We start from the raw sequence: 27,123 nt of genomic DNA on the forward strand, positions 1-27,123 counted from the left end.
TTTGGACATATGGGCCTATGCAGGAGCTGTCCAAGGACAAAAATTCTGGGCTACTGTTAAAATTCTAATCGTCTCTTTACCTGCAAATTGTTTAAATCCCAGTTTTGAAGGATAAATGCAACGCTCTTTCTTATTTGCTTCGGGACCCCTCAGATGTTTCTAGTCACATCTTGAAAACAGAACAGTATAAATACTGGTCTCAGGCTAAAGGATCTATCATTTATTGGTTTATAAAATGTGAATCCAGTATAGTCTGGCAAAAAAAAATTACGTTCTATCAACAATTTCTGCTAATAATCATGAGCTCTCTGATGATGAAGCTAAATCACTCAAAAGAAAATGTCTAGTCTCTATTTTTTGTGTATGGATTAGGACCACCATTATCAGCTAAGTTCCACATACCTGGCTGAAGAACAGTTTAGCTCCCACAAAATCAGAAGGGCTTGACGTGTCTATCTTATCTGGACAGTGCAGTCTGAATGACGATCCAAGCATCATCCAATTCCTTTTTCCTGCGGGAGACTGACCCCTTTGTTATGTACATTTGAGCAGTTTATATTTCTTGCTCTACTAACTGGTGCTTCTCAAGCCATCTGGCCTTCACTTGGGTTGCCTCCAGATGTCATCAGCTGCCCCAATCTTCATACAACAGGCATACATTTGTTTTATTCAGGCCTGGTTATATTTACACAGCTCACATCACCGCTGCCTTCCGCTAAGATGCATGATACCTTGCCAGCCTTGATTTACAATGTAAAGACAACGGAGAATGGTTCTAAAGCTGTCATGGTAGTTAAATGGTCGACATTTATTCTGCCGACAGTCAAAATCACAATAGCATAATACTGAGTGCTGTACCATAAGTTCTAATGCTAAAACAGTAAAAAAAAAAGCTTTAAATACCACAGGGCCACCTTTTCCATTGGGCTCAGTGGAGAGTTGCGCAGGGGCCCCAGTATTCAAAGGGCCCATGCCTGATAAACCTTCCCCTCCCTATCCAGCTGGCAGATTAGAGATTGCCATACATTGGTATGCTTTAAATTGGGAGTATTATTATGTGACTACTTCACTTCTCAGGGGGAACAATCTCCTGTTCATATGAGCTTTGTGTCTTTGCAGCACCATTGTAAGAGAGGATACCCTTGTGCAGCCTCCTCCGTCCGGCAGTGGCGTGCGGTGGGGTGAGGCAGGTACGGCACAGTCTTTCCTGTCATACTAACATATATGCCAGAGTTTTGAGTTTATAAAGTATGCCAAAAATACAAAGAATATATTTAAGAAATGCTAATTATTCTAATAATTTTTATAGTCCAAATTCTGGAGTAAAAAGTCTATGGCAGGTGAGGCAGTGCCTCACCTGGCTACCTTTTCTGCACATCTCTTATCAAAACTCATCGAATCTCCAGCAGAGTATACTGCTGTACATGTGTATAATGCCGGCATGTTCCCAATAGCTCATATATTGTGTGCAAATCTGTCTCTGGTACTTGCCAGGAACACCTCAGCAATTTACCCCACTGCATGTCCGTGCCGTCCGGGCCCCCTTCTCTCTGCTGACAGCAGTGCAGCACTGTAGATTCTGGCCACTAGAGGTCTCAGACTCTAATGCTCATGCGCAGATCTCCATATAAATGGAGCAGCGAACATTTTTTCAGGGATTTCCTGAGCACTGCTGCCTGTAACATGGCAGTAATTATGTGATTGGCTGATACTTTATCTCCCTCCAAAGCTTAGTAAAAATAGACCCCTGAGTTATATATAAAGGAGTAGAGTCAGATGGGAAAAGTGGACAGACTGACCACATATTGCACATGCAACAAATGAGGCTAAAGCTAGGTCCCCTAGGCAGGGGCTGATGTGAATGACAAAAATATACACTATATATAACATTTTGCACTATATAAATATCTGTTACTGAATAAGTCTATTAAAAAAAAAATTGTGGGTGTTATTGCAACCTCAGTCGTGAATGCAAACAGACGTAATTCTGCATAAATGTTATTAAGAATTTAGGGTGTTATTCAGATCTGTTTGCACGGTTGCTACATTGCATAGCCCTGTGATCAGGTATATGCCACCTAGCTAGATTGCGCAAGCTTATTAATCAATGTGCACAGCTTGTGAATGGCCTACGAAAATTACGTTGATCGACGGTTAACAGCTAATCCATACACAAGATGCTCACCATCAAATGATTTTTCCACTGTGTGCAGTCCATGCGTAGCCCAGGACTAGCTTGGCAGCTGCAATAGAAACAGGCGGATTGGGGCGGAGCTGATGTCACACGACTTCCCTTTAAATGCCTGGCACGCCTGCGTGTTCGGACACTCCCAGAAAATGGACTGTTTCCACTCACATACGCCGGCTTTCTGTCAACTTGTGTACAGGTAGTAATAAAAAAAGTAGTAGGATTTAATTGAAGGATGCCTCCCCCCCCTTAATAACAAAAATGCAAGAGAAATTTGCCTTAGGCGCTGGGGATGACTGTGATGTAACTCGATGCCCAGCAGCCACCACGTAGGAGGGTTGCCAACCTCCAAAATAACAGAAACCAAAACAGAAATGTGGGGCGCTCTTGGGTATCGGGATGAAAGAAAGTTTAATCAACACAATGTTAAAAAAGTATCACAAATTTATTACACAATAATGCATGGAAAACACATACCAAATGGTACTAAATGACTCTAGACATATGAATAAAAATAAAAATAAAAATACAAATAAAAATAAAAATACAAATAAAAATAAAAAATGAAAAATAATAAATTAAAAATAATGGATAAAAAAGAATTGCAAATTGAATAATAAATTTAAGATAAGACTTTGCAGTTAATAGATGTCAGCACATCCAACTTTTTAAGGTGCAATTGATAACTTAGCGTAATCCACCAATGTGGATTTGATCTCCTTTACCCTTTGATAGGGTCTGGCAGGTAGATATATATAAAAATCTACTGGATGCAGTTCCTTGTAAAGGTTTATAAGTCCAGTTGTTTAATTGAGACCGGTTTTATATTTATATCGCTAGTGTGCACACTTAGTATTTATCAAACTTAACTTTGCAAAGCAATGATGCAGTTGAAGCGAGATTGGGAGCAAGGACTTCTGTTTGTTGTTGTTGCATATGAAACAGTGTCCGTCCTGTCCCCTTTCAAGCTCTTACCAGTGGTTGATCAGCTGGCGTGTTTTTCAATTCTGCGCTGAGTGGAAAACTCAACACTGCAGCGCCCGCTCTCTCCGTCCTCCGCTCGGTTTTAGGGTAAGTATCGCCGGTCTGCTGGAAATGGCATCTGACAGTGACCGCTTTCTCCTGCCTCTTTCTCCGCTTGAGGAATCACACGGCGCTCTGCCACAGCGTCCGTGGACAGTGATGTCATCGGCGGCTTGGAGGGGGTGTCAGTAGTCGGCTCAGCGTCAAGCAGGTGCTGTGGAGATGAGAGCGTCTTTCCTGGGTAATACTGGAACGCGTTTCGCCGCGCACTGGGCGGCTTTGTCAACCAAGTGTGAGGTGTATCCTCACAGGTCTGTTTAAATGCTGGTCTCTTAATTCAGCTCAGGTGTCTCTCATTGTCTAATCACCTGTGTGGTTTCTCAAGCTGTATTTCTCCCATTAGGAGTGCATAGTGTTGTTTCTTATGGGTGAAATTTTGTATCCCATTAATAGCAAGTGCGGTTTTTCAATATTATTGGACTAGTAGATGTGACAATACATAAAATATGCAATTCCTTAAGATGAACAGTGAATAATAAATAATGAATAATAAATAAAAAAAGAAATAGAAATAAACATAAAAATAAAAATAAAATATAATCTATAGATATAAATAATAAAAACTAGAAAATAGAAGAATATATATAGATGAATAGATAAAGGATAAATGTATATAGAAAATAATAAGTGAAAATAAATTATATAGTGAAAAACGTATTTTTTAAAAAATATATACACATGCAGAATTAAATAGTTCAATTTCTAGAACCAACATATAGTTGGTACTTCTTGCATAAGCCGCTTTATCGGCTTTTCCTTCTTTTAACCTTTGCGGACAGACATTGTGGTGTTCCCTTATCCAAATACATGCATGTGCATCCTTGTATGAACCAAATGAATCAATATATCTTGTGTTTGCAGTCCATCTATATTCTTATAGTGCCGACAGACTGCATGTACACAATTAATCAAGGACATTACTTCTTTAAGGGGAAAAAACCCACTTTGTTGAACGCAATGAATCGCGTCTGGTTGTTGCAGGATAATCTATTAAAATCAGAGGTAAACAAATATTGTTATACATCTAAGCGAATATTATAAACAGATAGACAAAAATAGCGGGTGAAATAAGATTAAAGATGTATGCAAATCTCACCTTACCTAAATAAGGGGAGGGGGAACCAATCACTAGTATGTTCAAGTGACATGTGTATACTTCCTTACTCATCTAATATCTCAGCGATTACGCCCGTACATGTGTGTGCGTACATATCATACATACTCACATATAAGTACACATGCTGATGAAAAGGAAAATATATGGGACCACAAGAATGATTTTATACTATCTAAATCAATACATATATAAATAAATTCATACAGTATACTGGTCTTTGATAGAAATTTAATAATTGGGTGAACTCGGGAGAAGGAAGTTGTATGGAATAGAGGAGGAGTTCAAAACCGGGCAGAACATTTCGGGGGGTGCACTTCAAAATAGGGGACCCATGGTTAGTTCAGATGGTAAGCCGAATAGTGGATATTAACTCAAATGAACTCTAGATCTATGTTTTCATTCAAGCCTTGGGGTTTAAGGGATTGTAGTTTCAGGATCCATGCCGCCTCCTGCTATCATAGCATCCCAAGGCACTACTCTGAGATGCATAATAGCGATCCTAAAGGGATGATGGTGATAGGATTGGAGCACATCAAAATAACAAGTCGGGGCGGGGACCGTTTCAGGACCCTGTGCAAGCAGGAGGCGGCATGGATCCTGAAACTACAATCCCTTAAACCCCAAGGCTTGAATGAAAACATAGATCTAGAGTTCATTTGAGTAAATATCCACTATTCGGCTTACCATCTGAACTAACCATGGGTCCCCTATTTTGAAGTGCACCCCCCGAAATGTTCTGCCCGGTTTTGAACTCCTCCTCTATTCCATACAACTTCCTTCTCCCGAGTTCACCCAATTATTAAATTTCTATCAAAGACCAGTATACTGTATGAATTTATTTATATATGTATTGATTTAGATAGTATAAAATCATTCTTGTGGTCCCATATATTTTCCTTTTCATCAGCATGTGTACTTATATGTGAGTATGTATGATATGTACGCACACACATGTACGGGCGTAATAGCTGAGATATTAGATGAGTAAGGAAGTATACACATGTCACTTGAACATACTAGTGATTGGTTCCCCCTCCTCTTATTTAGGTAAGGTGAGATTTGCATACATCTTTAATCTTATTTCACCCGCTATTTTTGTCTATCTGTTTATAATATTCGCTTAGATGTATAACAATATTTGTTTACCTCTGATTTTAATAGATTATCCTGCAACAACCAGACGCGATTCATTGCGTTCAACAAAGTGGGTTTTTTCCCCTTAAAGAAGTAATGTCCTTGATTAATTGTGTACATGCAGTCTGTCGGCACTATAAGAATATAGATGGACTGCAAACACAAGATATATTGATTCATTTGGTTCATACAAGGATGCACATGCATGTATTTGGATAAGGGAACACCACAATGTCTGTCCGCAAAGGTTAAAAGAAGGAAAAGCCGATAAAGCGGCTTATGCAAGAAGTACCAACTATATGTTGGTTCTAGAAATTGAACTATTTAATTCTGCATGTGTATATATTTTTTAAAAAATACGTTTTTCACTATATAATTTATTTTCACTTATTATTTTCTATATACATTTATCCTTTATCTATTCATCTATATATATTCTTCTATTTTCTAGTTTTTATTATTTATATCTATAGATTATATTTTATTTTTATTTTTATTTTTATGTTTATTTCTATTTCTTTTTTTATTTATTATTCATTATTTATTATTCACTGTTCATCTTAAGGAATTGCATATTTTATGTATTGTCACATCTACTAGTCCAATAATATTGAAAAACCGCACTTGCTATTAATGGGATACAAAATTTCACCCATAAGAAACAACACTATGCACTCCTAATGGGAGAAATACAGCTTGAGAAACCACACAGGTGATTAGACAATGAGAGACACCTGAGCTGAATTAAGAGACCAGCATTTAAACAGACCTGTGAGGATACACCTCACACTTGGTTGACAAAGCCGCCCAGTGCGCGGCGAAACGCGTTCCAGTATTACCCAGGAAAGACGCTCTCATCTCCACAGCACCTGCTTGACGCTGAGCCGACTACTGACACCCCCTCCAAGCCGCCGATTACATCACTGTCCACGGACGCTGTGGCAGAGCGCCGTGTGATTCCTCAAGCGGAGAAAGAGGCAGGAGAAAGCGGTCACTGTCAGATGCCATTTCCAGCAGACCGGCGATACTTACCCTAAAACCGAGCGGAGGACGGAGAGAGCGGGCGCTGCAGTGTTGAGTTTTCCACTCAGCGCAGAATTGAAAAACACGCCAGCTGATCAACCACTGGTAAGAGCTTGAAAGGGGACAGGACGGACACTGTTTCATATGCAACAACAACAAACAGAAGTCCTTGCTCCCAATCTCGCTTCAACTGCATCATTGCTTTGCAAAGTTAAGTTTGATAAATACTAAGTGTGCACACTAGCGATATAAATATAAAACCGGTCTCAATTAAACAACTGGACTTATAAACCTTTACAAGGAACTGCATCCAGTAGATTTTTATATATATCTACCTGCCAGACCCTATCAAAGGGTAAAGGAGATCAAATCCACATTGGTGGATTACGCTAAGTTATCAATTGCACCTTAAAAAGTTGGATGTGCTGACATCTATTAACTGCAAAGTCCTATCTTAAATTTATTATTCAATTTGCAATTCTTTTTTATCCATTATTTTTAATTTATTATTTTTCATTTTTTATTTTTATTTCTATTTTTATTTTTATTTGTATTTTTATTTTTATTTTTATTCATATGTCTAGAGTCATTTAGTACCATTTGGTATGTGTTTTCCATGCATTATTGTGTAATAAATTTGTGATACTTTTTTAACATTGTGTTGATTAAACTTTCTTTCATCCCGATACCCAAGAGCGCCCCACATTTCTGTTTTGCCCCCCTTAATAACCCCCTTAGTCTTAATAACCCCCTTAGTTTTAGGAATTAATCAAGCTATGTTGATTTTTTTTACTTAAATGCCTCCATCATTTAAGCATCTATCATTTGTTATACTCAGCTGCCTTTAGTCCAATGATCCAGTTGTTGGCTGCAAGCTTGAAAATAACCTTGAAAGCCTTGAAAAGTGATAAAGTTAGTGTAATAAACTACCAACCAATCAGCTTCGGTCATTTGTCTAACACAGACTGTAACATGGCAATTAGGAGCTGATTGGCTAGTTACTTTATCACTTTTCAGGGCATAGTATATTTGGCCCAATGTGCCAGATTAATAACAACAATGCACTGTACAAAATACCACATAGTTCTGTGCAGTATAAAATAATCTTAATAATAATGTTATTTATATAGCCCTTTTCTCCTAATATGACTCAAAGTGCTTTACATTTGCATTTACAGCACACACAAAAAAAGAAGCTTAATGGGGCAATCCAATCACCCCCTAACTGTCGCGCCAAGGGATCGGGGATATTAAACATGCTAAAAAATCCTGATTCCCAGCAGGGATCGTGGAATCTGGACTTTTTTTCATGTTTAATGTCCCTGATCTGCCGATGGATCGCTGATTATCAATGCCCGCTGAACCGGCTGCGCCAGCAGATTGAAGGATTGAGCATGCAGATGTATGGGCTCCTTAACAGTGGATATTAGTAAAATGCTTGAGTAAATAGGTATCTCTTGAGTTTATTTTTGAAGGATTCTAGAATGGCGTCCTCTTGAACTGTGTAAGGAGGATACTTCCATAGAGTAAGATGCTGCACAAAGATCTAGAAGGATTAAGATTGAACAGCCACGTCTGTGTCTTGTCATTAGATCATTCAGCACACATACAGGCCTGTTGCAGTGCTATATTTTCTACTGAATCCTTACCGGAATGGATCATAAATATCATGGGTTGACAGGCCAGTTTCTAACAAAGTTGCAACCACATTCTCAATAACCTTAACTATAAAAGGAAGGTCTGTAGTTGGTCATACAGTCAGGGTCTAAGTTCGGCTGTTCAAAAAGTGGTCTTACAATTGCTTCCTTTAGTAGTTGAGGAAAAATGCCTGTCTGCAAATAGCATTGAACTATCTTTATAAATATAGGGCTAATTATGTCCATGCACCCCATTAGCAAATTGGTTGAGGCAGGGTCCAATCACAGGTAGTGGGATGCAATCTTTAAATAATTTGAGCTATGTGTTTTCTATCCGTTTGGTCAAATCTCCTCTGTGAAGACAGGTGGTTTACATTGGTAGGCTTGGGAGATTGGTAATCCTGTGGTGACACTGTTAGGATTTAAGCCCAGATCGACGACACTTTAACTGCAAAGAATGTTGCAAACTCATACTTTCATACTGTATATATATATATAGCAATTAAGAGGGAGAGTTAGGTTTATGCACTAAAGGGCAGGGTTAGGTTAAGGATGCAGAGGGCGGGGGGGGGGGGTTAGGGTGAGGCTCAGGCTCTGGGTAGGGAGGGCTAGGGGGGACAGGGAGAAGGTAAGTATACTTACTCCACCACTGTTGGTATTCTCAGCGGTGGGGTCTTCTGACCACCGGCATCCCAACCGCTGCACTCCCCTATTTATAGTGTATAATTCAAATGCACAAACTGGAACCTGATCCATAAAGGAGAAGATAGGCATCTAGGTAGTAGGTGTTCACCATGTAGGCCATTTTGGAGTTAGCTGACCCATAAATTTGGCCCGGGAGTGTAAAAAGGTCCTAGTGTAGAATGAGAAGTTAAATACATTACAGGTTTTTTTTTATTAATAAGAAAGATACAGAACAGAAATGTAAAGAGAGAGCAGAATCAAGAGAACAGATGCTTAAGTGAGCGAGAGCTTAAAATTTGACAACTTCCTCAAATGTAAAAGAATTACAGGAAGAGATCAGTGAATGTGGTGAAGAAGTGAAAAAGATAAGTAGGTTTATAACAGCTGTGGTGAGGAAATCTCATTTCTTATTGAGCGGTATTTTATTTGAAGAGGCTGGCTCTTTCCTGAAAGGTGAGTGAGTTATTAGAAAATGAAGAAGTCAGTAGACAATATAGTTCGGAACAGAGGGGTTGAGGTTCACAGAAAAACGGGTTTACTAGTAATGGAAAATATATTTGTTTAGCTGCACAGATGAATAGGCTGTAGCTGTGGAGAGCAGAATCTTGGGGACAGGTTTATATTTGCACCAGTATAGCACAATAGCATGATGACACCTCTAAAGGCACCTCATATCTATGCTGTACAGTAGATGTTTATGTTTTTTTGCGGTTGGGATGCAGTATGCTTTAAATCAGGGGTTCGCAAGTACAGTCTTTAAGGTACACTAAGGATAGCCACTTCTGAGCACAAGGCACTTAATTTGTATCTTGAATATTTAGCTTTAACCATATGTGCTCAATCATGGACATCCGCTAAAACATGGCCTGTTAGTGTGTCTTGATTGTGTCTAGATTATCAAGGGTATATGTGTGAGTAGTATTACATAATGAGGTAGCCAGTTTAGTACATAAAGGGGGGGAGTTAGGAAATTGAATAGAACAAACTAAAGAACTGTTATTTATGTTGAACATGTGAAAGTGACAGGTTATTACTGTATGCCATAAATCGGACATATACAGGAAGCGGGGATCACAGTAAGCCATTAGGTGTAGCAGTAGGGTGATCCTGCCTGAGCTGAATGTTTTATATCAGATGTGGGCACCAATCCAGAGCATTGGAGCGAGTTTAGGGGAGCTGCTGGAGAACCTACAAACTGCCCTGGACATAAATATATAATTCTCCTGGCTGGTGCACGCACATGTGTATTACATGCTGGCTGATACATGTGAAAAGATCCATTGGTGGTGCTAATTATTTCATTTGTAATACTGATGAGATCTTTATAACATGCAGCTCTAGTAATAATATAATATTTGAGGTTTTGAGCACCTTGATAAAGAGGCAACCAGCCTCGAAACGTTGGTGATACTATCCGCCTGGTGTGGTTCTTTTTCCTGCGAGTGCCGCCGCACTTCCCCCCCCTGTGAATACTGACAGCCTAGAGCTGTCATAGGTCGGGCACCGCTTCGTACACATTTGGATACAGTTACCCTTCAGCAGCTTGGAGTGCCGCAAATCCCCCCTCGCATATATATATATATATATATATATATATATATATATATATATATAATTTCTATAGTGGTCATGGTGCGGGCTAGGGAGATGGGGCGGGAGGTTCCCAGGCAACCAGAAAGTAAATGAATGTGAGACTTTTATCAAGTGGATTATCAAGCAACTAACTGGATTTGATCCTGGATCATGTCCTTTAAAAAATGTAATAACTGTTGAGGGTCAAACAAGGAATAATGGTGTAAAAAGTAAAACATTGGCTTATTATAAGGCGGGTGTAGGAAAGTATAGCATTACTGATATAAGCCAGTGATCCCACAGAAACACAGCTGTAATTGTCAAACTATGGCCAAGTTAATAATAAATAGATGAATCTTTTTGTGGCATATAATGTTGAAAATATTATCACTTAGGACTATTTCACACACTATTGATTTGTCCATCCAGGGAAAAATGAAGGTGTTTTTCCCATGGATCAGTTGCTTTCACAAGCAACAGCTTTGTGCCCTTTGCAATGTCATGGCCGGATCATAACAGTCTTTTTCTACTTGTGATACTGACGCCGTGGGGTCACGCTATGGTATCGCATCGGTATCGATAGCCCCTTGCACAGTCTGATTTTGGCTAACTGTCCTTACGATTTTGACTATATAGTCAAAATCATCAGGAGAAAATAGCCAAAATCACACCGTGTGTACACAGTATTAGAGTATATATTATTATTGTTTCTGTCTTCCCCATACTAGGCCTCAGCTGAATGAAAAACACATGGCTAAAATGCATCTCATGAATGCAACACAGGAACAAGAGCAGAACTGAATCTTTTTACAAGAGAGCAGGTAGGTTTTGAGGTGTCATAAAACTGTCTCACTCATTTAACAGTAAGAAATTGAGGAAAGGTATACAGCTAAATTTAAGTTAACGGAAAAAAATAAGCAGATGAGCACAGTTATGAAGTTTGCTTTGTATCAACATTTTTTATATGTCTTATGTAACTTGTACTTTTCTGGTTTGGAGGAGCAGCATTGTCTGTTTCATATTTAAATCCTATATCCATGTCAACTTTAAGTACAATAATGATTGCGCACAGGTGACTGACTCACTGATCTCTGTTAATCCACCTGTGAACAATCAAAAACGGATTAAAATCTGGTGTCGGCCAGCCAAGACTAAAACACACGTTTCAGTAGAACTTGATATTAGCTAGACATTTCATTCCTACCCCGCTACAATACAAAGGCGGTGGTGGTTATTTCATAGCACATCGGACACCAATAGAGCAGTCGGAATTTGCAAAGCTTCCATGACGTTGGCGGAGCTTTGGTTCCACAGCAGATTTTTGTATCTGAGCACACAGCAGTGACAAAATCTGGCATCCCCACACCCTCTCGGATTTCTTCTCATGCTCTCTGTGAAGTGAAGAGGGCTTCAGCCACGTTTAGGCTGGGAAAGGCTGGTGGGAGTTAGACACGCAGCCGGATACAGCTGCTGCAAAGAATGTAGATGAAGGTTGTGAGCTAACAGCAGTTCTTTGACCTTTCACTAGTGGCCATGTCACACTTGTGATATTTTGTATTCCTGCAGACAGCTTCAATACTCGCAGAAAAGAAATGTCCCCGAACTGTGGCGACGTAACTTGCAAGTTCACAGATTTATACAGTGATTTGTCCTTATCTAACCCTAGGATCGTTTTATCTGTTCATATCCTGAGAGGTAAACAATTGGTATAAATGTAATGCTTAGATAATCCCTTTAAATAATAATATGATAAACAAACAAGTATTCTGAACCCATATTTGTATTTCCACTATCACATTTTCTCTTGTAGAGAAGTATTGCATAATATAATACAAATGATAGTCATTAGGGTCCATGGCCGGGTAGACCAGTCCAGCCACATACAGAGAGCATGGCTGGCCTTACAGCACAGTCTTCTGGATCTCTGCTTGGCCGCCCTTTTGTCCTGCGGCTGGCATACATATATAAATGGGGGCTTGGGGTAAGGCCAGAGCTAATATGAGAAAGTCCATACAATCACAGAAGAAATATGAAAAATAATTATTCTAAACATATATATATATATATATATATATATATATATATATATATATATATATACTGTTACAGTACAGTAATTTGTGTGTGTTTTTAAAATTATTTTAAGAAAAGTAATTCAAATTCATAACAAAAGTTTGTTTGATTTTTACATATAATGGGGCAGATGTGTTAAGCCTTAACAAGAGATAAATGCAAGGGTGATAAAGGGGCAGATGTATTAAGCCTTAACAGGAGATAAATGCAAGGGTGATAAGGAGAGATAAATGTCCAGCCAATCAGCTCCTTACTGACTTTTTTCAAACACAGGCTGTAACATGTCAGTTAGCAGGTGATTGGCTGGATGTTTATCTCTCCTTATCACCCTTGCATTTAACTCTTGTTAAAGCTTAATACATCTGCCCCATTGAGAGATAAACGTCCAGCCAATCAGCTCCTTACTGACTTTTTTCAAACACAGCCTGTAACATAGCAGTTACGATGTGATTGGCTGGACTTTTATCTCTCTTTATCACCCTTGCATTTATCTCTTGTTAAGGGTTAATACATCTGCCCCAATGAGAGGTATGACAATAGGAACATTTTCTTAAAATCCATAATTTAATTCTGATAGCAACAAAAGCACACTTTTTCAGGTAAAACTATTTTTTCTTCAATTAGTATTGTGGAAGAAATAAAAATCAGAAATGCCCAAACCAGACTCAAAATTTGTGTTGAGCGCTGTTATTGTTACAAGAGCGCAAGTAAGCTGGAAATCATAAATTTCATGGGAACAGACATTAACAGCTCACAACGATTGTATGTGATGAGTCAACTTATTTTATGGTTAGTATTGCATGGTAGCTACAAGGTAAGGATGGCTAATGTATGATATCAGCCATTCTCAATATTTCCAAAACAGAATTACTTATATTCCTGCCAACTAAGGAAAGTTATCATCCCGATATCTCCATCACTGTTGACAACTCGACAATCTACCCTACCCCACAAGCTTGTTGCTTAGGGGTCATCCTCGACTCTGACTTGTCATTTCTTCCCCACATTCAATCTGTCTCCAAATCATGTTACATCAATCTAAAAAACATATCCAGAATACGACCATATCTCACACAAGACACTACTATATCTCTTATCCATGCACTCATTATATCCCGCATTGATTATTGCAATAGTCTCCTAACTGGTCTTCCCAAGGACAGACTCTCACCACTACATTCCATTTTAAATGCTGCTGCTAGGCTGATCTTCCTTGCAAGATCGTCTGCTGATCCGCTCTGCCAGTCCCTCCATTGGTTACCTGTATCTTACCGTATTCAATATAAAACACTTCTACTCGCATATAAAGCTATTAACCATACTGCACCAGCATATATCTCTTTACTTATCACAAAATATCTCCCATCTCGACCACTCCGCTCTGCACAAGATTTGCATCTCTCTTCTGCACGGATTACTAGCTCCAATTCACTATTACAGGACTGTCATCGGGCTGCTCCCATCCTATGGAATGCCCTTCCACGCACAATAAGACTCTCCACCAGTCTCCAAATTTTCAAGCGTTCCCTGAAAACACACCTCTTCAGGCAAGCCTATCATATTTAAGTTCTACATGCATAACCATCTGAGGCACTTATGTATTATATAGCTTCCCTTCTGGACTTGTAACTTGGTGGGATTGCTATGCTATTACTGGTGCCTGTCCTTGTGTTTCCCCCCTATATCCCTAAAGATTGTAAGCTTGCAGCAGGGCCATCCTACCTCCAAGTCTGTCTGTTGTTACCCAGTTTGTTTTATCACTGTCTACAATTGTAAAGCGCAATGGAATCTGCTGCGCTATATAAGAAACTGTAAATAAATAAATAAATAAATAATTCTAACTCACTGTAGTAAGGAGGATGGGCTGAGAGCCTCGGATTTCACTTTTTTGCCCTGCTTCAGTTTCACCAGGAAATAGGAGTAAGATATATATATTTTTTTGCCATGGCCGACTATTATCTATTATTTATAGAGTTATATATATTTTTAGGATTCCTCCCGTAGCAACTTTTCTGGAAGTAATTTAACTTATTTAGTTATAATGTTTTAGTTAAATATACCCCTTATTTTTTTCTGAAACTTGAGACCAAATATCACAGTTGCTTAATGACTTACTGGGATCCCATTATGATGCACAGAGAAAGCAATTTTTAAGAAACTCAGCTGTGATTTGGTTTTGATCGCTGGTTACACTGGTTACATCCATTGCCTCTGGATGTACTGTGATAGACAACTGGGATGCTAACTGCATCCTAGCAAGATCTAGGGGATGTAGATTTGCATGAACAGTAGAAAGGGTTAAATATAGGAAATCACTACGATCCTGGTTGCTGTGCAGTGTGAACAGGTAACTCGGGTCGAGCGTTCCACGTCCCAGTCACAGGAGTCGAGGAGTCATCGTCAGCTTCAAGCGTTGCCTTCTCCCACACCCCCAATGACACGCTGCCGCTCCACCCCACCTCCTTTCTGACGTCAGCGACCAAGCTTATTGCCGGGTTTCTGTGGATAGCTTAACACACAAATGCCGGGTCACTTCCGGGGCAGACCCATGTCCAAATCCCAGGTACGACCCAGCAATTGCAATGTTAAAGGGGTATAAGGGGTCCTTAAATGTAAAAAAATAATGTTTTTAGGATTAAGGATACTTAGTAGGGCACTTATTAATGTAGTTTCAAAAGTGAAAGCAGTGACAGTCTTCTGATTGATTACGATGGGTCACAGTACATTTATAGCACAGTTAAATGTGAATCAGTTTTCATTAATATCTGTCATTTAAGTTTTTTTTTCTTCATGCAAATAGCATAACTAATCCTGCTGAATGACATCCAGCATTCTTACTAGCAATAGTTAACAGGGTGTTGAATCTGGCCTTCTGGTCAACTCATTTAATGTTCATTTTACACAAACTATTAATTCTTCCTAGCACAAAGCACAGCTATCTTTGTTTAAACAAATCACTGGCCAACTTCCAGCTATGAATGTCCGAGAAAACATTTATGTCAGGACTCTTCCATGTTTAGACAAGGACCCGGGTGTCTGATCGTAACATCACACAGAAAAGAAACAAATTAGTCCCACCAACTGCTGTCAAAGAACCCAAAGACATGTTGTCTCTGCCAGGCTGCCTGTGAATAAAGATGGCCACCTACAACGCAAAAATTACATTTGTTGACTTGAAAATAATCTCCTGTGACTTTTACTACATACATTGGCTTATCTTTATTGTGCTTTTTAGGCATTTGTTTATATCATATTAAATCCAATAATTACTAACATCATGCATCATACTCAAATCATTGTAGAAAGGCACTGAATAATTAGAAGAGCAGGTGATTGCAAAAGTAGAGGCCGAGCACCGGTGGCTCTGGATGTTTCACCTGAAATTCTAATTATCCACAGGGGATAATGATGGCGAGAGTTAGAATTTGACATAAGCATTTTCGGTACTTGTGGAGTATCACGGCTCCCATCGTATGGCATCGTATGCCATATGTAGTGGCATACGATGGTATACGATGCGATTTTTACAGATTTTTCAGCATTTTTGGTCAAAAATCGTATGCGATCGCATCGGATGCCATACGATGGCATCCGATGTGATGGCATACGTTTTTGATCTTAAATGCATCCAAATGCATTACATTTAGTATGAAACATGTTAATTGGCCCCCAACTGTCATTTTTCACTGTGTACCACCCCCAATATGAACGCCAACCCGAAGCGTGGCGAGCGGCGGCGGTACGCGTCCTACGACCTTTTCATACCCCCACTATCCACGTCAGCGTGGAGTTGAGAATAGAAAGTATGGCGAGCGCAGCGAGCCACCGAGCCCGAAGCGTGGCGAGCGGACGCGGATACCTGTGAAGCCCGCGAGGGGACGCGTATAGCTGTGAAGGTATCCGCGTCCGCTCGCGGGGCTCGCTGCGCTCGCCTTGCTTCGGGCTCAGTGGCTCGCTGCGCTCGCCGCACTTTCTATTCTCAACTCCACGCCGACGTGGATAGTGGGGGTATGAAAAGGTCGTAGGACGCGTACCGTTCACGTTGATAGTGGGGGTGGTACACTATGAAAAATAGCATTTGGGGGCATTACACATTTCAATGCATTTTGAGGCATTTTAGTGCAAAATCGGGTGCGATCGCATTGCATGCGATTTGATCGTATGCGATGCGATTTTTTATCATACGATCAGCATACGATCAAGGTCGTGGGAGCCGTGATACTCCACAAGTACCGCATTTTCATGGCTGAGCGCTCCAGTAGGTCCTAATGTTGGGGGTGTAGCAACATCATTTTGAGGGGTCTTTATCTAGAACAGTGGTAGCCAACTCCAGTCCTCGAGAGCTACCAACAGTTCACATTTTCCAGACAACCTAGCTGCTGCAAAGGTGTAATCATTACTCACTAACATATATTAAAAGATCCACAGGTGGAGCTAATTATTTCACTTGTGATTCTATGAGGAGATCTGGAAAACATTAACTGTTGGTAGCTCTCGAGGACTGGGGTTGGCTACCTTAGATCTAGAGTAACATGTCATAGACGTTGACCTCTTAGGTGGAATGGGGTACATAACATAAGTTGAGCAGAGTAAGAAGTTATACATGTAGGCATGGCATGCCTCCCAGGAAATGCAACATAACTAAATTAAAGCTGGCCATACACTAGTGCAATTTGTACATTTTTCCATTCAGTTAAATCGGGTCAAGAAATTGTATTAAAAGTGTCAAATCACATGTGTGCCTATCCGATGCGCAGCCCCATGAGCATCGGACTGAGTCTGAGATCGGACCTGCTGCATGTCCAGCCTCCGACTCGGGCAGCCTCCTGGCAGAGGAGAATGGGAATGCATAAAATATATCTTCTGCAAAGGGTCCACATAAAATATATTGTATGGGACCCTGCCACCTGAGATGCTCCCTGCATGGGGCATTGCATGTGACTTCTGCCCTCAGAGAAACCACATAGTGTATGGGGGACTTTAGAAGTATCTGCCGATATATAATTGTAAGACTAGTTTAGACATAAATCAGCGATGTAGATTATGCAAATGATGGCAATGAGCAATGGGCCTCTCTACACTTCTGACTGACTGCATATAGATCTCTCCAGCTAACTTGTTCCTTATATTATGGCAAGTTGTAAGCATATATTTGGATTTCTTCTTCATTATTTCCATTTGGAGTACCGCAGAAAAAGGTTTCCAATTATTTTAATAAGCAGTAAACAGATGTAGGGATGTTTATGATTAACATTGTCAATAGATTATTCTCCCCAGTATATGATGCTTCATTACATTATAATGTGTACAACAGAGTTATGTGACTGCTGACACTATTATCCTGCATCGTCACACTATTGTTGGTTGTATGAATACGCATTTGTCCGCCTGTATTTTGACTAAGATCTATTTTGATGCATATGCTAGAGAACATGCACACATATGTCCACCACTTAGCAACATCATTATCAGAAGCAAAATATGTAAAACTCTAAATCATACTCGACTATTTACCCGCATCCTGTGGGGGACAAATGGTTTTTCAGGTGCTCTATCGCAGCCCCTAAAGAGTGGGAACTCCTCTCACATTCACAAGGAAGTAGGCAGAATGGGGAAATTAATAATGTGAAACGGAAGTTCCGGTGGAGAAGCAGGGCCTAATGATACAATGTCATGCAAATCACATCATTTTGGGGGAGATTCTCTAAAGGAAAAATGCGGTAAAATCCCTGTGGTGGAATTCTCTAAACACCCCCCCCCCTGCTGGGTTACCACAACGGGCGGCATCGCCAGCAAAAGCCCCCCCGCAACCCCGCACCGACCGCCTCCTCACCTGTGTCCGGGCAGCACAGAGTTGTGCTGCCCGGACCTGTGACCTCATCCTTCCTGCAGTGTAATCCTCTTCCAGGTGCAGGGAGAAGGAGGAGAGCCAGCCCCCTGCAGCAGCAGCACCACAAGCCGTGTAGGGGAGGGAGGGGGGAGCCGCCGGGACTCGCCGGCTCACCGCAAAGGACAGCTCTTAACGCAAGAGCTGTCCTTTGCCATAATTATCACATATGCGATAATTATGTCGGCGATGGGTGGCGAAGGGAGGTGGAGGGGGGCTGTGGATGTTAGAACATCCCGCACTTTATCATTAGGCCCCAACCCCCATCGCTACCCAACAGTCTCTTCTCTCATAAATGTAGGCAATAATGCTTTAATTCAGGCTAATATGAGGTTTATGAATCCAATTAAAGGGAAGAATTTAGTAACAGATGGAAAGGGTCAAATTGGAGGACAAGAATAGCAGCAAGTTCCTTACACCAGGCGTGAAAGGAAGGTTGCAACATGGGCTGTGACCTGCCTATTGCAGAACTACTCAACTGGTGGCCCGCAAGTCAAATGCGCTTCTTGAGCCAATGAAAACTGGCCCATGAACTGTGCATCAGCCAATAAGAATCAATTTGATTGCTGAGCTGAAGCCGCAGTTTTTACTGAAAGCTGTCATGCGTGATAGCAATAGCCAATAAGAATCAAGCAGGTTCATATTAACTGAGTCTCACTAAGGGCCAAATGGAAAAAGTCTCCGAAATTCTCTCACTTTCTGATTATCACACCCTATTACATTTAGCCCTTAGTGTCTTCTCCCATTAGGTCATGTTGAAATACAGGTTGAGTATACCTTATCCAAAATGCTCGGGACCAGTTGAATTTTGGATAACGGAATATTCCGTATTTTGGAATATTTTTATATTTCAATTATGTATCTTGCATTTATGTTGTAGAAACACCTCAAACACATTAAATACGCACAAATATATATTATGTGTGCATGTAACAAGGTTTCAAAACCTGAAACAAAGTTTGTGTACAATCTCAGATACTTAATTTGAATGCTAAGAAATTATTTTCTTCCACATATTTAGTGCCAGTTACAAATCATGTGCCCAGTAGTGCAGTTAAAATGCCCCCAGTAGTGCCAGTTACATATCATGTCCCCAGTAGTACCAGTTACATATTATGTCCCCGGTAGTGACAGTTACATATCATGTGCCCAGTAGTGCAATTAAAGATGTCCCCAGTAGTGCCAGTTACATATCATGTCCCCAGTTGTGCCAGTTACATATCATTTACCCAGTAGTGCCAGTGCAGTTAAATATGTCCTCAGTAGTACCAGTTACAGATTATACGCCCAGTAGTGCCAGTTACATATTATGTGCCCAGTAGTGCCAGTTACATATCATGTGCCCAGTGGTGCTGTTACAGATATCCGCAGTAGAGCTTTTAGCTAGGAAAAAAAATTAACATTCTGGAAACTATGATTTTCAGAATAATTTGGATAATGGATATCTGGATAAGGGATACTCAACCTCATGATTGAACCTACATGTATAGTCTGACTGAGTCCCTTGCAAGACCAACGGACTACAATTGTGGCAGCTAACAACACAGCCTATTGGGTTAAATTGGCTACTGATTGGACTGATGGGCCACCTATCCTGCAACAAATGGGACCCAGCCATACCCTGGAGAGGAACATGAAGGGTACATACAGTACTGTACTGAGGACCTTTATTATATATATCATTATTATTATTATTATTATTATTATTATTATTAATTCAGGACTTTTTGTTCAAGAATAGTCTGAGCGGAAATCACAGGACACAGGGAAGATAAACATTTCCAAGTTCTCCAGCATTAAACATCTTTTCACCATTTGATAAACAAAACCACCTTTTAAAAGTTACTGCTCATATGCAAGGCATGCCCCCAGGCTAAAATTTACCGACCAGCCTCATTTTTCTCCTAGGGAAATAATAATTTTGTTATGCAAAGAAACACAAACTACCAATATTGGATGGAACTAGTGCTAGAAGTGTTAAGTCTGTCCTCACACCTCACTAAAGTGATTAATATAAAATAATGGGCTGAAAATTGAAAAAGCTCTTAAAAAGACTGCTCCCACTTTGTGCCTCATAAATCGCTGATGATCATTGGCCTGATTCAGAATGCAACAGTGATGTAAAAATATGCTAATGCCACAGGAGCTCTATGGCATTAGCCGAAGACACAGAATTGGATTATAGTGTCACAGCCATCTGAGTAAGCCTAAAGCTGGCTAAGTGGTTTATTGGGCAATATATAATGCTCGTTGGTTGGCGAGTGTGAACCATGTGGATCACATACATTTTGTACCAGTCCTTCAGTAAGGCTAATGCCTGGTATATCTGCAGATATATCATGCCTCGGCTGTCTGTATGTGCAGCCTGCCAACCAATCGTACACTTGCTGCACAGACATTATAACTGTTGGGGAAAATTTAAATGGCCAGGACCAATATATTGATCAGTAAGTGTAATATGCTTACCTGAATTGGCCATTCTGATTGAGCAATGGTGGGTCTGCTGACATGATGTTGTGTTGTGTCCCCAGTTTAAGCTAATGACCTCTGGAATGAACCTGCCCAGGTCAAGAAATTTGTGTAAGAAGATACAGACACTGGCCTCAGCATGCCCCATTTTGTAAAATGGTTCTGCTTGCGGTCCACTCCCTGCCACCAAAAGGCTGCATCCTGCCAATCAGGCTGTGTCTTATTGGGCACTGCGTGCGATTACGCCAAACCCATTCTGTACATGTACAGAAAGGGTGCTGGGGATTTAAAATCCACAATCAGAGTTGTACACAAACCATCGAGTATGCGAACAATTCTGGCTCAGGCCTGATGTCACTGGTTTCCAACCAACAAATGCAGCATTCATAAAAATGTTGTGTCAACAAAACAACTGACCGTACACTGCTGCTGATTGACACACTATAATATACTGTAAATTCAAAAACATTAGTGATTTTCTTATTAAAAAATAAAATTAATTTCACATAAAGCTTTTACTGCCTGTTATTAAAAATGAAATGTAAATAAATGTATGTGTGATATATGTGGTACTTGGTACTTCTCTGTCCAGTCGTAATGGCTCTGTTGCCCTCCGTATGTATGTAGCATAGAAGGTAAAAATTAACAGGCGGGACTCGGAGGCTGCTAAAACAATAGTGTATATTAAACAAAAACCGTAGGCTCGAATGTTTCGGGGTCCAAGTACCCATTTTGTCAAGGTCTTTAAGATGAATGTAACTTAACACGACATAAAAGTTTCTAAGCAATATAAAATTATATTTCTTGTTTCCAGTTAATACTCAAAATTCATATAAAAAAGTTGATACAAAGGGCGGCGGCGGCGGCTGTTAAGAAATGCCATTTCAGCTGAGAAACGTAGGGTAATATATCAGAAAATACTGTTTGCCCATAATTACACGCTACATTTTAGAACAAGGATTTAAAATGAGTTCTTGCAAACGTTTCCCTCTCCCTAAACAATTACGGCAATTTGTGTTTCAAAGTTGTCAAAAGGGCCTACACATATTAAATTCCTGCATGATTGATTTTTGTGTTATAACACTTGAGGAGTTCTACTAAAATAAGGTTGTTAAACACCCCGATGATGAGTTACTTTGAATAAGGCAAGGGCGCTGATTTTTAGTGCTGATACAAAGCAGTTGTGACATTATAAAAGCTGGATAATATGGATTTGCTTACACAAAATCTCTGATCACTCATCCAAACGCATAGAAGTATTCCGCTTTTTCACTTTATGGCTGTGAAATATTGCAGAAAATGTAACACCGATTACTACAAATATGAACTTCTGACACCCTCTTTAGCTTTTTATTTTTCTGTCTCACGCCAAACGCATGGGTGATAAAATCACAACACTCCCATGTATCTTTTCTGACTTTCACGTTACAGCTTGTCTGCATTGTTCTTTGTAGAGAATCCTTTATTATTTTCCCTTCAAACAAATATCTACCATTTACAGTATCTATCAGCTTGTTAATGGTTAATAAACATCCATCACTTCTTAAAAGTAAAGAAAGGTGTCTTTTTTATCCGCCACAATTCTTTCTGAAACCTTATAAGGACGCCTATTAAGCAACTGTGCATATTGGAAATAGCGCCACCATTTTATGAGGTAAAAAGTACCTGTTAACTCTGGTTTAGTACATATGTGGGTGCTTTGGAGAATTAACATGTCATGATACATTTGCAACTGTATCGGTTGTAAAACAAACTCAAAACTGCTAAATGGTTAAATTTTGCCTTTACTTGCATTAAATTGGTTAAAGTAATGCATCATTTATTAACAAAATACACACATTTGCATTTCAAGGGATACTGTGTAAAGTGCTCATTCACAAACTTGTATTTAATATCTATAAGTATCTATATAATAATAATAATTGTTCCATGTGCAAATAAAATAAAGTTTATAAACGCAATATCTCTCAAACGTAACCCCCAGACATTTTACTTACTTACTTACTCTCTCTCTCTCTCTCTCTCTCTCTCTCTCTCTCTCTCTCTCTCTCTCTCTCTCTCTCGGGCAGATACTGTATATCAAACTTTGTAGAGAGATTAAAGGGGCCTTAACATGGGGAGATTTCGCTTTGCGTTCTGAGGGATGCTAGATCACTCAGAACGCTCAGAAATATTGCTTAGCACACAGTGCTGCACAGCGATGTGTCAGCGCTGTGTGCTGAACAGTTTGTCAAGGCCAGTGTTCTCCAGTGAGGACACTAGCCCTGATCGGGGATCTTATGTATATTCTGCATGCAAGATATTTATCGCTGGACAATAGCGCTGTATGGGGCCTCGCATCATTATTTCCAAGCGATCTAGTGAGATCACCTAGAAAATGCCCTGAAATCGCCCGTGTGTAAACCCCTGTGGAGAGAAATAATGTGATACCCAACCATCTTTAAATGGGAATTTTCAAGCACAACCTGTTAAGTGACAGAAGCTGACTGATCAGCACTTTATCTCTCACTCACTCACTCACTCACTCCCCAATGCTTGTGATTTTTACTATCACCACCATATCAAAGCTTGACAAGTGATAAAATAGTGAGAGATAAAGTACTAGCCAATCATATTCCAGTTTATCCTTTACAGGTTGTGTTTTAAAAAATGCAAGGAGCTGAATGGTTGGTATCTCTCACAATTTTATCTTTTTTTCAAGCTTTGATTAAAATATGCCACATTGTTAGTATTTTATCCTGTCATACTCCAATTAACAGCAGACATATAATTAATACTACAATACTACATGGGAGTATACAGATTTTATAGCACACACACACATTTTAAACGTGTGAATAATAGTTATTTTACTTTTAATGTACAATATGGGAGACACATACATACACGCTGATGTATAATTCATAATAGTGCTAATTTCTCCTGCAGACTTGTGGAACAGTTTTGCCAGCTCAGGTAGAACTACAAGTCCCAGCTTGTACAAGCATGCTGACTTGTACAACAGCTGGTTAGCCACAATCTGCGATGGAGGACTCAGGACACCAACCCTCTCTAATGACAGATATACTGTACAGTATGATGATACATGAGTGGGTTGACCAGTTCTCATTGCTGGCCAGAGAGGGGCAGCCGAGACTCAGCATAGCACATCCCTACAGATACAGAATGATGACTGCACTCACCTGTACCAGTCCAGGCCCCTCTCATAGTTCCTATCGAAGAAGTGGGGCTCAGCGCCCACCGCCCTGATGTCCGGGTGCACCCGCAGGAATTCCAGCAGAGCCCGGGTGCCCCCTTTCTTCACCCCGATAAGGATGGCCTGGGGCAGCTTCTTGCTTCCTTCTCCCAGCGGGGTGAGAGTACTGCTACTGCCCCCCTCTGTCAGCTCCCTGCCCACCACCTCTCGTACAATGTATGGCACCCCCCTGGTGCTGGGGAACAGGCGACTCCACGGCGCCCCCTGCCGCACGCCTGGCTTACGTTCTCTCATTCTCTGCAATAGCTTCTTCCTCTTAATGGAGCGCCAGAGAGCCAGGTGTGAGCTCAGGTAGCCAGCCTCGTCCTCCCCAGGAGCTCCGGCTATAGGCCCTGGCAGGCTCTGGCAGCGGTCAGCCAGGCAGTAGAACACATACAGGGAAATGAGCAGGGAGCAGAGCATCAGCGCACATCTCTTACACGGGCTTCTGGACAGTGGCTCAGGCAGGGCAGCCGGCATTGCCATGGTCGCCCAAAGCATGGTGAGCTTGCCATGTTAGGTAGTCAGCGAGCAGCAGAGTGCCATAGCATGCACAGCTGTCAGACTGGACAATCCGTTTCTTCCACCCTTATACACATGCTTTCAGTTGCCACAATCTCCATAGCTCAGCCAGGCTGTGTTTCCCTGTGCCACCAAACACTGATTGCAAGCTCTGCGGGACAGCATAAACTCCAGGTCAGAACTGCTTACACTACTAGATGCACCTAACAAAATGAAATACACCGCTCAAATGTAATTCATTGGAGATGGTATTTTTAAATATTGTCTGCGCTGACTGCTAGAGGGGGAGAGTGCATCACGCAGGCAGATCTCATCTTCATTTACAATCCATCACTTCGCAGTCAGCAGTTGATTGTTGATCGCCATCCAGTTGTCATTAATGTATCCGTTTGATGCTGCTGATGTACCCACAGCATTATACAGTGCACAGCATTACACAGGGATATTTTGAAAAGTAGCTGCAGTGCCAGCAGCTGAAGTTGTCTTAAATCCTCGGGGTCACTTGTCCCCAACTCCCAGATCAGGTCCTCACATTCTCCCCTTACAGATCTATTCTATCTGTCACTGACTGCTCCTCATCACACGTGGGTACCAGGACACAAAACTTCTCAATTACATCAGAGCATTGAGTAGGAAAAGAACTCGACCAATGGAAGCTGGTACTGAGATCAATGAAACACGGTATGGCTAATCAAAACAGCGGAGGGCGTGGCTACAGCTTCACATCCATTATGAAGCTTCTAGCAGCAGCCAGTGTGTGTGTGTGTGTGTGTGTGTGTGTGTAACAGAAGTAACCAGCATGGTGATATTATACTCAAGATTTCCTGTTCGATTTTAACTTTCCCAAATGTGTTTTATTTAGCCGTTATATAGGTCATATTGTAAACTATTACTTTAGTGCCTTATAAATTAATTAAATGTAGCAAACCTCCTAGAAAGAGTGAATTTGCCCATAGGTACCATTCAGCCATCTAGATTTTATATAGAATCACATCTGTCATTTTATAGACTGGACTAATGATAGCTAGTTGGCTGAATGGTTACTATGGGCAAAGAGAGAGAGAGAGACAGAGTGTGTGGAGAGAGGCACAACCACAGGAGAAACAGAGAGACAGGAGAGAGAACAGAGAGGAGGACACAGAGAGACAGGAGAGAGGGAGAGAACAGAGGGAGGCACAGAGAGACAGGGATGTAACTAGAACTTTGCTAGAACTTTGTGGCATCCATAGCAAAATCTTGAAGATCCGCCCCTCGTCCCCTAAAAAAAAGGGTGCCGGGCGGGGTCCCGATAGTCGGGATCCCGACAGGCATTTACCCGACATCGGGATCCCGACTGTCAAAACATTGACAGCCGGGATCCCGATGGCCACCTGCTATTTTCCCTCGTGGGGGGGTTCACGACCCTCATAGAGGGAGAATAGAATAGGTGGCGTGCCCGCAGCATGGCAAGCACAGTGAGCCCGCAAGGGGCTTAGTTGCGCTCACCATGCTGTCTGAGTCCGGACAGTCGGGATCCTGACGTCTGGCTAATGACTGTCGGGATCCCGACTGTCAGAGACGATAGGGAGACGCAGGGCAGTAGGGAAGGTGTTAGGGAGATTCAGGGCAGTAGGATGTGTGTTAGGGAGATGCAGGACAGTAGGGAGGCTGTTAGGGAGATGCAGGACAGTAAGGAGTGTGTTAGGGAGATGCAGGGCAGTAGGGAGGGGATAGGGAGAGGCAGGGCAGTAGGGACGGAATAGGGAGAGGCAGGGTGGTAGGGAGGGGATAGGGAGATGCAGTACAGTTGGGAGGGTTTTAGGGAGATGCAGGACAGTAGGGAGGGGATAGGGAGAGACAGGGTGGTAGGGAGGGGATAGGGAGATGCAGTACAGTTGGGAGGGTGTTAGGGAGATGCAGGACAGTAGGGAGGGGATAGGGTGAGGCAGGGCAGTAGGGAGGGGATAGGGAGAGGTAGGGAGGGGATAGGGAGATGCAGGACAGTAGGGAGGGGATAGGGAGAGACAGGGTGGTAGGGAGGGGATAGGGAGATGCAGTACAGTTGGGAGGGTGTTAGGGAGATGCAGGACAGTAGGGAGGGGATAGGGTGAGGCAGGGCAGTAGGGAGGGGATAGGGAGAGGTAGGGAGGGGATAGGGAGATGCAGGACAGTAGGGAGGGTATTAGGGAGATGCAGGGCAGTAGGGAGGAAATAGGGAGAGGCAGGGCAGTAGGGAGGGGATAGGGAGATGCAAGCAGGTACAGATGGAAAAGGAGAGGCACAGTGGTATAGGAAAAGGGAGACGCAGGGATGTAGGGAGGGTATAGTGAGACGCAGGGCGGTAGGTAGGGTATAGGGAGATGCAGGGCTCTAGGGACAAGATAAGAAGACGCAGGGTGGTAGGGAATAAATAGTGAGACACATGGTAATAGGAATGGGATAAGGAGACGCAGGGAGGTAGAGGAGGGGTAACTTAGGCATCCGGAAAGTATGCTTGTTGTTAGTTTTAGGGAAAGGGAT

General features: G+C 41.3%; 1 protein-coding gene across 1 annotated transcript in view; it reads right to left on the reverse strand.

Annotated features, from left to right (window-relative positions):
• LOC146008739 (heparan sulfate glucosamine 3-O-sulfotransferase 3A1-like) overlaps positions 1–25,392 on the reverse strand; it is a 120,532-nt gene extending 95,140 nt beyond the window's left edge. The window contains exon 1 of the mRNA XM_083148374.1: positions 24,050–25,392. Coding sequence (XP_083004500.1) covers positions 24,050–24,603 — 554 coding nt within the window. The 5' untranslated portion in view covers positions 24,604–25,392. The remainder of the gene's footprint in view (positions 1–24,049) is intronic.
• Positions 25,393–27,123: the final 1,731 nt, after the last annotated feature.

The sequence above is a fragment of the Crinia signifera genome, chromosome 6, assembly GCF_055691185.1.
Source record: "Crinia signifera chromosome 6, ASM5569118v1, whole genome shotgun sequence".
In the NCBI taxonomy this organism is placed as follows: Eukaryota; Metazoa; Chordata; class Amphibia; order Anura; family Myobatrachidae; genus Crinia; species Crinia signifera.